General features: G+C 38.1%; 2 protein-coding genes across 2 annotated transcripts in view; one reads left to right on the forward strand and one right to left on the reverse strand.

Annotated features, from left to right (window-relative positions):
- Positions 1-948: 948 nt before the first annotated feature.
- SCOC (short coiled-coil protein) lies at positions 949-11,261 on the reverse strand. Its single transcript, XM_047856775.1, is given in 5 exon segments — positions 949-2,550; positions 4,734-4,817; positions 5,140-5,211; positions 10,990-11,098; positions 11,100-11,261. Coding segments are annotated over 5 exon segments (489 nt in total). The 5' UTR covers positions 11,181-11,261; the 3' UTR covers positions 949-2,407.
- Positions 11,262-11,275: 14 nt separating this feature from the next.
- MAML3 (mastermind like transcriptional coactivator 3) overlaps positions 11,276-12,176 on the forward strand; it is a 606,598-nt gene continuing 605,697 nt past the window's right edge. The window contains exon 1 of the mRNA XM_047856758.1: positions 11,276-11,438. The gene's annotated coding sequence lies outside the window, so the exon portion shown is untranslated. The remainder of the gene's footprint in view (positions 11,439-12,176) is intronic.

Genomic DNA, 12,176 nt, shown 5'->3' on the forward strand with positions numbered 1-12,176 from the left:
TTTGAGCTGAATCAGTAACTGGTAAGGACGGGTTGAGTATGTTCTTTGTGCAGGAAGAAGGTTGTGCACAGAGACTTAATAATAGCAAGAGAAAAGGGCTATGGCTGTGGCTGCGAGTTGCTACCAAAATCCTCTATGTGCTTCTATGGTAAGAAAGTTGTAGCTGGAATATGGCTTCCAGCCAAAGACTACATCTCTCAGCTTCTCCATCTAGATGTAATGAAGTCTCCATGCCATTGGAATGTGAGAAAACCTACGTGCCAACAGGCCCAACACTTAAAACCTTGCAAATGTGTCCCATGAAGCCATGTTTGAAAGTGGCAGAGCTATCCTCCATTCAAGCCCCCGAGTCATATGTGGAACAAAGTCCACTAGCTTGCAATGCTTACCTCACAACCGTTAGTTGGGAGAAAAACTTCTATATTATCAATGCATTCTTGCTACAGGAGCTTAGCCTAACCTAAACATTACAACCACCTTTTCCTGACAATCTTGGATCTTCCTCTGAATTCTTTGCTTTTATTTTAAAAATTCATGTACAGGGACACCTGGGTGGGCTCATTTGGTTAAGCATCCAACTTCGGCTCAGGTCATGATCTTGTGGTTTGTGAGTCTGAGCCCACGTCTGGCTCTGTGCTGAGAGCTCAGAGCCTGGAGCCTGCTTCAGATTCTGTTGTCTCCCTCTCTCTCTGCCCCTCCGCTGCTCATGCTCTGTGTGTCTCTCTCTCAAATATAAATAAACATTAAAAAAATGTTTTTAAAAATAAAAATCAATGTATAATATCCTCTTAATATCCTCTAACATTTGTTTTAATAAAAATATTCCCCTAAACATAAAGTAACTGGTACTTAAATAAGATATGCTACTTATCCTGTAGCTTTGAACAACCCTGGATACACCACTACGTCATTATACACACCACAGTTACTATATTAACACACACACAATCTCTGAAACAGGTTTTTATTAAACAGTAAAGCAAAACTGGAACACAAGTTTAAATGTTTGTAAATTAGGTCACAAAAGGGATGCAAAATGTTTGCAGTATAACTATTATATTCATACAGCTGAAGTCATTCATCGAATCTTACACCAATACAAACGTTAAGATTATTCCATGATTAAAAGTAGCCCAAATCTAATAACCAAAACTATATTAGCGGATCTCTCTTCCTATTTAACATTTTAACATTACTTCTGATATTAATTTTCTTACCAAATGGAATCTACAAACTAAATTTCTTGAAACTGTCAAAGAGTGACTAAAACTCTGCAAACCAAGTAGTTAGGTTTACAGAAAATTCTGGGGAAGTAGTGAGATTAAAATACTGAGAAAATATCACTTAGTATACACGTAAAACTCCTCCATTTTGTTCATGATTCTGACACTAATACACCCTCAAGGGATTTTGCAAAAGTTGATCTGCTGGGTACCACAAAGAAACCTTGAGACTAAACTCTTTGTAACTGTTCTCTTCTAGGTGTGGTTGACCTAAGGTTAGTCACATTTAATCTACTTTCATATTCATATATTCCCCAAAAGATATCGTCTGTGCCACAGATCACACGAATCTGGAGTGAAAACATTTGGAGCTGGTTACTACTGTTTGCCCAGTACCTTTCCCATCCCATTTCTGTTCTATTTCAAACATATAACCGGAGCTCATCTTTTCAGATACCAAGTGCATTAGCTGTGCAAAAGGAAGTTTTTAACAACAGACCTTCCCAATTTGATAACTCAGTTGCAAAGAAAAGTCTTCATATTTATGGCCTCTGTTTTCAATCAATTAAAGACAAACCAACAATCCTATCTTATTACTAACTATGACAAGCCCTAACTGAGAAAGCGTCTTATTTTGGTTAAGTTTCAACAATTCAAGCTCAGGTTACTCTCACAGATGATTAACTAGTAAAATTACTTTTACAAATGTGAAACCAATTTTTTCCTTAGGGGAAGGGAAATGGGAAGGAAGAAGCAAATGGAGAAGAGGCACAACATGGTAGACAGGGTACATAAAGCTGTGCGTTCAGTACATGATTTTGGTCACTTTTCACAACACGGTGGTTATTTTCTTGTATCTCTTAATATGCCTATAACAAAAGACAGTGCTAAACCTATAAATCAAAGCAAATTTGATAAAACATTCATTTTCAAGTTTCATAAATATATGCATTTCTAATTATAAAGTCTCTACAATACATTAGCACATTTTCATAGACTAACATATTATACACAAGCTCATGGAAGTCTTCTGTTATGCTCTTAATTTTGCCTAGATCTGATATTATCTTCATAAATATTCAATTAAGCCACAAACAAAAGTACTATAACTTTTTGAACCTATCCAAGTTTTAAAGAAAAAAAGATCAGCAGCAATTCCATAAAACAGAAGGGATGTCAATCCCTTACTTTCTTTTGCTTTTTGTGTCAGTTGTTTGAAAAACACTAGAAGCTGACATGAGGTTTTCTATATATTGTCCAAGAACTTGGTTTTCTGATTTTAGCTTCAGATTTTCTTCCTTAACTGCATCTACTCTTGCGGAGAGGTCTATATTAAAAATAAAAAAGCCCATTATCAATAAAATAATGGCAATGACTCCATATCATAAAAGACTTAAGATTCATTCTTAAAATAGATAACATGATCTTTAAATTTTCTGTTTTTAAATTCAAGTAACTTTAGAATTCAGGTGAACAAAGTAAACTGAGTGCCGGTCAATAGCTAAAATTCTTAAAAAGTGATTTCACATTAGACTAAATGTTATTCTTGGTAAACAGCATTTATGTTGGGTGGTTATTTCTTTAAATGGTTATTTCTAAAAAATACAGACTCAGTTTTTTCACCAAAATGTGAATTTTGGTTCATGCCTTAACATAAAAACTAACATGTTTGCTAGAAACGCTTCAGAAAATGTGGCAGGCAAATACAACTTGCTTTATACACGGACTATAGAAAGTCAGTTTCCAAGCAATGAAATATTTTGCATTTTTACCTTAGTAAGAAATTCAAAAGACACAGCTCCTAATGATCAAATAAAACATCACCTCCATTCATTCACTTAACAACTAAGTATTGGGTGCCCTCTAAGAGTCAGGCACTGTTCTAGAGGCAACAGTAACAAAAGCCCTTGCCTTCCCAGAGCTTACATTCTAATATGCATGTGAACACATGTGCATTTAGGGGGTCCCAAGTAAAAGGAAAAAAAAGAAGGGTAAGAGTGGTACGAAGCAAAAGGGAAGTTGCCCTTTGAAATTTTTTTTAATGTTTATTTATTTATTTTATTTTTTTTTTTTAATTTTTTTTTTTTAGAAGAAGCTGGGGATCTTTTTTTTCCCCAACGTTTTTTTTTAATTTATTTTTGGGACAGAGAGAGCAGAGCATGAACGGGGGAGGGACAGAGAGAGAGGGAGACACAGAATCGGAAACAGGCTCCAGGCTCTGAGCCATCAGCCCAGAGCCCGACGCGGGGCTTGAACTCACGGACCGCGAGATCGTGACCTGGCTGAAGTCGGACGCCCAACCGACTGCGCCACCCAGGCGCCCCAAATGTTTATTTATTTTTGAGAGAGACAGAGATAGAGCGTGAGCAGGGGAGGAGCAGAGAGAGAGGGAGACACAGAATCCGAAGCAGGCTCCAGGTTCTGAGCTGTCAGCCCAGAGCCTGACTCAGGGCCCGAACTCACAGACCGTGAGATCATGACCTGAGCTGAAATTGGATGCTCAACTGACTGAGCCACCCAGGAGCCCCTGAAGTTGCCCTTTTATATAGTATAGTCAGGGATAGCTATTTTGATAAAGGGAATTTGACCAGAGACCTAAAGGAAGGAAATGAGCCATACAGAACGCAAACACCTAAGGGAAAGATTCAAGACCCTAAGTAGAAGCATGCTGAAAGAACAGCAAGGAGGCCAGTGTCTGAGGCAGAATGTATGAGGCAGACAGTGTGACATGACTGACTCTGAAAGGTAAAAAGTAACAGGTTTCCAGAGAGTAACCTGGCTTTTATTAACTGTGAAATAGGAAGCCAGTGAAATGACACGATCTGCTCACCCTGCTGTTACAAAAGAAAAAAAAAAAACCCACAACCTCTTAATTTCACTAAAAACCGAGATGTTTCAGGACACCCGGGTGGCTCGGTTGGTTGAACATCCAACTTTGGCTCAAGTCACAATCTCAGGGTTTGTGAGTTTGAGCCCCACATTGGGCAGGCTGCTGTCAGTGCAGAGCCTGCTTCAGATCCCCTGTCCCCCTCTCTGGTTCTCCCCTGCTCACTCTCGCACTCCCTCTCAAAAATAAATAAACATTAAAAAAAACAAGATGTTTCACTGGTAGCATTAATTTTATGCAAGACATTTAGAAAATGAAAACAAACCTCAGATCAATTTACTTTTAATCTCTGAAGCTAAAACACTTTTTATTTTAATATAAGCTTTATTAAAGTGGACTTAGTAATAACACAATGCTTAAAAGGGGCTCTCATGTAATAAACAGCATTACCTTAAACCCAGAGGGATGCATAAGAACACTATTTGACTTTCTCATTGAAGCACACCTCTTCTTTAAAATCACCAGCCAAAGATGCAGGCAGGAGGGGGAAAACATTATCGAAATGGACTTTGAAGTTTATACTTTCAAAAACTGGGGGCACGGTAACAAAATTTAGCAACATAAATGCTTACAATTTCAACTAAGTGGATGTTATTCAAGAAAACTACAAAATGGAGGCTCACCTTCAAGTGTGTGTTGAAGTTCCAACACTTGATTAATAAGTCGCGTTTTTTCCTCCAGTTCCACCTGATTTTCAGCATCAACTGCTGTAATACAAAGGTTTGCATTGACTATTAATTAACGTTAGGTACCATTTGTGTAGTGCAGCACTTAAAGTCATACAAAATGTTTCATCTTTGTTATCTTACTTGCCTTACACAAGAACCCTGTAAAGGAAAAAGTTATATGCCCACATGGCAGATATGTGTTGCCAACATCAATTCTTTCTAGAACTAGACAGTATATAAGTCAGTAAATTAGCCAAATCCAACCCCTCTAAATATTGCTTCTCTGTTCTTTCTGTTGCTGTATTAAGCCAAAAGCATCCACAAAACCAGGAACATACAAAAAGGAAAATAAAGAACATACCATCCATGTCAGCATTCATCATCTCGGGTAACAAACTTTTGGGCCTTGGATACAAAATCCTTGATGAATCGTCTGCAATAAGAAAAAGAAACCGACACATATAGCAATAACATACCATTGTACATTTATCAAAATTTTTTAAAGGAGATAATGATCAATAGTAGCAAAGTTATGGAAGAACAAATACAAAATATTAGACACAAATTTTAAATATGTATCTTCTTAGAAAGCAGTATGGTAATAAATTACACTCATAAAAACATTTAAATATTTTCTACTAAGCAATTTTGCCCTTGGAAATTTAGCCTAAGGAAAATTACAAAGAAGGAAAAATTATATACATAAAATCTTCACTTCAACCTTATTTACAACCCACCAAATTGGAAACAACATAAACTGCCCATTCAGTCTGTAATTGCTGTAGTTTCTAATTGAGTGGGTACTAAAAATAATTAGGATGACTATAATAACATAGAAGAATGTTTATAAAATGGTGTCTTCATTGATGTAAATCATGTAAAATATACATAAATACAAATAAAGAGAACAGCAAAATAAAAAAAGCTCTTCTATTAAGGATGATAGTAGGGATGAAAACATATGTGTTTAAAAATATTTTTCATCATTAAAGTATTATTTTATATATACTGTTTAAAACTTTTTATTGATAACGTTCAAGAGAAAAATACTAGTTATCTGAAACATTAATGTGGGATAAATGAAAATATCAACCTGTTACATCCTAGTTATAGTTAAAACAAAAATAGGATGTGTATAAGTAAAACGTTAACATTTTATTGTTCCTATAAAAGGTTTCAAAATATTAAAGCATAAAATTCTTATGAAATACGTTGTGCTCTATAGCTAACATTCATTTCATATTCGGTGTGTTCAAGAGTTATTAAATAAACCAGATTATTACTGGTCACCAATCTAACCTACTCACTGAAGCAATTTAGACCTGTCAATATTGTTACTCTTTCAACAAATTATTTATGGAGCACCTCTTATACCCAAAGCATTGTTATGCTTCCATATACTAAACAGTGGAACCCAGACCTACTGAACAAGGATGTCGACATTCTAGAACTAGAATCACATTAAAGAGTTTTCAGATACTGGCATGAATGTGAAGATAAAATGCTCAGTGTACGTACATATGAACTATCTCTGAAATAAGACATCACATATTATTCTAAAAAAGAAAGACATTAAACATCCTACACATAGCATTATTAAAGAATTAACTAGCTACAAATGATGTAAAATTGATTTCATGCTTAATAAATCTACTCCCAAGTCTTCTGACATCTTTCTACTTCTCTAGAATTAGTTACTCTCCCCTTCATATGTTATTCACATGGTTTTAATTCTCAGGTTCTGTGTACTTCAGAGAAAGCTGACACATATATTTGTGATATATGTACGTGTTATATACATATTACATGTGCATTATATATATACATACATACGTAGTATATGTACATATGTAATATATATATAAAATATCTCTGAAGTGCAAGGAACCTGAGAATATATATGTAATTAATTAAATATATATTAATAATATATACACATAATATGTTAATATGTAATATGTATCGGTACATCTACATAAATCCAAGTAGACTAATTACTAAAAATCTTTTTAAAAATTATTTATTTATTTATTTTAAAGTTTCATTTATTTTGAGAGACAGTGTGCATGCATGTGTGAGTGGGGGAGGGGCAGAGAGAGAGAGAGAGGGAATATCTCAGGCCCTGCCCCATCAGCATGGAGCCAGATGCAGGGCTCAAACTCAGAAACCAGGAGATCATGACCTGAGCGGAAATCAAGAGTTCCACACTCAGCTGACTGAGCCACCCAGGCGCCCCCAAAAATTCTTTATTCAACTTACTATAATATGCGAAGCCCACACTTCAAAAATTATCCCTCTCCATTCAATCACCAACATATCTCTTTACAACTGAAGAGGAAGAGTGTTAACAGTGAAAACTTTATTTGACACTTGCAATTTTCCTACCATTTCAACCACTGACCTGGCTAACACAGGTCTGGGAGGGATGACATAGGCCACAGCCAAAAGCAAAAGTGATCTTGAGAGTACTCAGCCAACAATAGCCTGCAGCTTGGCTATTTCCCCTGCTAAGTAATATACAAAAAGTACTTCAAATTTCTAATATTTGCTTTTAAAAATACAGCTAAAACAAAATTTTCATGACAAATGAGAAGCGTTGTAAGATACATAAGCCAAGCAACAGATAATCATGCAATCAATACAAATGACTTTGATATCAGATTTCGTATAGGGATATGGTATATTTTTCTTGCTTATGTTTCAATCTAACACGAAAAGTAAAAAATCTACAAAAGCAAACTGTTCCAAACTGATCAATGTAATCATGAAGCCAGTTTCTGAAATTTTGGCCACATGTAAACCAAACAATAGAAAATCTTTGTATGGTTTATCAACAGTTTGACTTCATCTGAAAAAATGAAGGAAAAAAAGGCAGAAAAATGGGGTGGAGGGGGATTAGAGGAAAAATGAAGCTTAGAAACACACACTGAAGACTGGGGTGTCAATGCCACAGAAGCCAGGCAGGCACAAGGACAGTGCTATGGGATCGACAACACAACCTGAGAGAACACCATTCATATCATAGTCCATGTAAGACTGCACTTGAGTCTTGCACAGTGCAAAATCTGCCCTACTGTATGTGGCAGCCTTGTACAAAAGGGTATTCATGATTCTTTAATAAAAGAGAGAGGAGTATTGCCAGCTGCCTCTGCACAACAACAAAAAAGACAAATAACAATTTTCTCTTATTATGATATGATTAAATAGCCTGGCCTCAAAATGCTTTCTTGCATATATTCAAGTTTTTTCAGTAAATTTAGAGTAACAAACTGATTTATTTTATATATAAGATCAGAAGGTTCATTGAGCTCTTTGTACCAAAGCAATTTAGCCACAGATTTTTTCTTTCAAAATAAGATCAATCTTCAAACTTCATGATGTCTACATTAGCACATTAGACTGAGTTTTTCAACTATAAAATGTTTTTTAATCTATAGTTGCTATCATATCAATCCAATTTCATGTGAAATGCACTTTTTAGAGTTCACTGTCAATTCTTCTGTTCCTATACATAAATGCAAATCTGATGTGAAAAGAAAATCCGGACCAAAGTATCTCAAGTGTGAGGACACTGAAATGAATGTGGGGTGCTAAGGCTGATCTGTTTTTCCTAAGGCTGCCTTAGTTCCAAAATGATTACGGTTCTGAGATTTGTCAACTCTGACTCAAGCCTAGATTGGATCTCAGAAGTGTTTCTCAAAAATTGCAGTAAATTTTCCAAGGGATGCAAGTGCTGATGCATAGGGGCACTTGTACCCCAATGTTTATAGCAGCACGCTCAACAATAGCCAAATTATGGAAAGAGACTAAATGTCCATCAACTGATGAATGGATAAAGAAATTGTGGTTTATATGCACAATGGAATACTACCTGGCAATGAGAAAGAATGAAATATGGCCTTTTGTAGCAACGTGGATGGAACTGGAGAGTGTTATGCTAAGTGAAATAAGTCATACAGAGAAAGACAGATACCATATGGTTTCACTCTTATGTGGATCCTGAGAAACTTAACAGAAGACCATGTGGGATAGGAAGGAAAAAAAAAGTTAGAGAGGGAGAGAGCCAAAACATAAGAGACTCTTAAAAACTGAGAATAAACTGAGGGTTGATGGGGGGTGGGAGGGAGGAGAGGGTGGGTGATGGGCATTGAGGAGGGCACCTTATGGGATGAGTACTGGGTGTTGTATGGAAACCAATCTGACAATAAATTTCATATTAAAACCAAAACAAAACAAAACAAATTGCAGTAAATTTTGATGCCTATCTTCATCTAGCCTTGGTCAGTGGAAGAGAACCTAGAACTATTTTGATAATTTAAGTCCTGGATGTAAAAGGTATGGAGAGAACAAGGGTCAGGAAGTGTGACAAACATTAGGACGGACCCATCTTCCATGCCCACACACTTGTGACCAAAGACTACTGTTTTACCAAAGTAGACCTCTACCTTCTTTTATAGTACCCTGAATAGTACCACTGTTAAGAGGCAGTGTAGCACAGTGATTAAGAACATAAATTTTTATTACCTGTATTTAAATCCTAGCTCTGCTATTTATAAGCTCTGGAACCTCGAGCAAGGTTATACCTCAGCCTCAGTTTCCTCATCTGTAAAATGAGGATAAGAGTATATACCTCATAGTTTTGTTGTCAAGAATTTAATGAGTTCATACATATAACGTGCTTGCAATGGTACCTTGTACAAAGAAGGTATTGAATAATATTAGCTGTTATCTTCTCTCCCTTTTGACTCTAATTCAGGCCACAAAAAGAAATTTTGGAAAAATCATCTGGTCTAGCTGCCTCATTTCACCAATAAACAAACCAAGGCCAAAAGTAATAATGGCTTACCCAACATCACAAAATCACAGAAGTAGTTACTGCCAGAGCCAGGAGTACCCAGGCTAGTTTACCATTCCAGGTATGCTCACATCTGAGACCTAAGATTTTGAGAGTTAAGACTGACATGCCACCAACTTTTCTGCATCTAAAACTGACTGTGCGTTAATCAACTAAATGCTTTACATATATTATTAGTTCGTATTCATCAAATCAACAGGGCATCGTAATTTATGTTTGTGGATGCTATATCTCAGAAAGGCTATGTATCTGCCTTAGACTTCACAGCCAATGTTTGTACCAAGAATTTGAAGGCAGGTCTAACTATAAAGTTCCTGCTTTTCCACTATATAATGGCAAAAAAACTTTAATAACAGCCCTAATCTCAGTTTTCCAGATATTTTGCAATCTTTGATGTTAAATCCCTTTGATATTTTACTAAGCAACTGAAGATAAATTTCATTCCCTTCAAGCTGTATCAACTTTCAACATGAGTTTATCTGTTCAGGCTCCTTCAAGTTCTGAATTGTTCTGGTTAGATAAATGCAGTTTGAGATTCTACAAGATTAAGGAATTGATTTGATTGGCCCAATGAGGACAGGAACGGAAGCTAGAGTCCCAGAGAATGACTAGCTACCGTGAATTTAATCAATTGAGTACGGCAACAATATATAGGCACAGCTTTGGATCTTCAGGTACAGACTTACGGTGTCGGCAGCACAGCATTTTAACATTGTTACGTCATAATAGTGGTCTCGCTATATTGTGTAACAAAAGTCCTGCCTTTCAGAAATGTATCTTCTCTCTCCTTTTCAATCCTAACTCCCCAAAACTTGCTCAGCAGGACCCTAAAGCCCAAGTAGAAACTAACCCGGGAGCTGCTTTCAGCCCCTGGAAAGCCGTCGCCAAGCCCTTATTTATCGCTCACTCGCCACCCTCCCCGCCTTGGCATCCTCTCCCCACAACCTGCGGGCTCTCGGCAGAGCACCCACGGACTAGTCCAGGCGTGCCAGGTGCCATTCCACCCAAACGCCCCTCCGCCGTCCCAATCAGGGCGGGAGGCTGGACAACGGCCTTCGACTCAGAAGAGACGGTGAGAAGGCGGCAGAACGTCCGCCTCAGAGATGAAAGCAGCCCCTCCCCAAAGGAACCTCTAGGCTCAATAATGAGAAGATGAGACGGAGGTTGCGCAGGGGCTCTGCAGACAGCCAGGCCTCCTCCGCCCACCAAATGCCCAGGCCCGAGGCCGCTCTTCCCGGGCCCCTGGTGCGCCGGATCGCGTCCAGTCTACCCCGCCCTCCAGGCCCTTGGCTGTACCGTGGCCGCAAACTCCAATAGCTCGAGGCCAGGCCCTCCGCCGCCCAAGACTGTCCTCACCTGCCGTTGGAGGCGCTGGGAGTGGGAGGGATAGAGAGGACGCCTCAGGCCCCAACACTTTCACCAACCGGTACCGGCAGCTCCGCCCTCTGCGCCCACAGAGCGTGCGCGGAAACGGGAGTCCCGCCCTGTCCCGCCCCGTCCTGCCCCGTCTCCCACCAATCCCCACTCAAGAAGGCACGCCTGCGCATTAGCTGTACGACGCCCCAATCGTCCTTTGTCGAAGCCCAGGGATCCACCTTTTGCCATAACAAAAGGACGTTGGCATCCAATCAGGATTGAGGCTGATGTGGGCGGGTCCAGGAAAAACAACAGCCAATGGCAGTACAGAGGCGAAGTTAGGCGTGAGAAAGCCAGTCCCAGGAAAGCAGCCCTTCAGTCTCAGCAAGAGCCTGAAAATTGGGGTCAGAAATACAGTGTGGAAAATTCTGACAGCTGTCAGGAAGGAGGTTGGTAAAACCAAATGCCGGGGGAGAGAGAAGTCATTCAGAGTTAAGAAAAGGGTATTTGTGGGCGTGAAAGATAGATAAAGCCAGTATAATACTGTAGTACCTCAATTCAAAAAGCAAACTTTTCCATATTTTTAAATTTCCCAAATACCCCTAGTGGATTGTTCCTCTCCGCCTCCTTTCCAAACGATTATTAAATCCATAGTGCACCTGACCATTTAATAATATTTTAGAATTGAGAAAATACTTTAACAGTACTTTGATATATAGAACTTTCGCTCACCTTCTCTCATTTTGATTCTCACAGCAACCCACAGAAAGAAACTGAAGCTTAAGAATAAATAAATGTCTTGCTCAAGGTCATACATTCAGTGTGAAATGCTGTGGCCAGGCTTTGGGATGTAATGTAATCTGGCTTGATAGCATTCATTGATATCTAGCACTTGACACAAAGCAGCATCCTGCTTGTGTTTAATATTTGTTGAGTACAGGGTAGTAATACCATATTGTTTTGGCTCTGGCACATTCTCCTGAGTTGTAGAGGTGAGCCTATGTCTGCCTGTTTCTTGATTTTTCACTTAGGGTTCAGTTTGCTGACATACCGCCTTAATCCTTTTAAGAATATATATATATATATATATATATATATATATATATATATATATATATATGTGTGTGTGTGTGTGTATGTATACATATATGTGTGTATATATATGTATATATATGTATATACATATA

Source organism: Prionailurus viverrinus, chromosome B1 (assembly GCF_022837055.1).
Source record: "Prionailurus viverrinus isolate Anna chromosome B1, UM_Priviv_1.0, whole genome shotgun sequence".
NCBI classification, from domain to species: domain Eukaryota; kingdom Metazoa; phylum Chordata; class Mammalia; order Carnivora; family Felidae; genus Prionailurus; species Prionailurus viverrinus.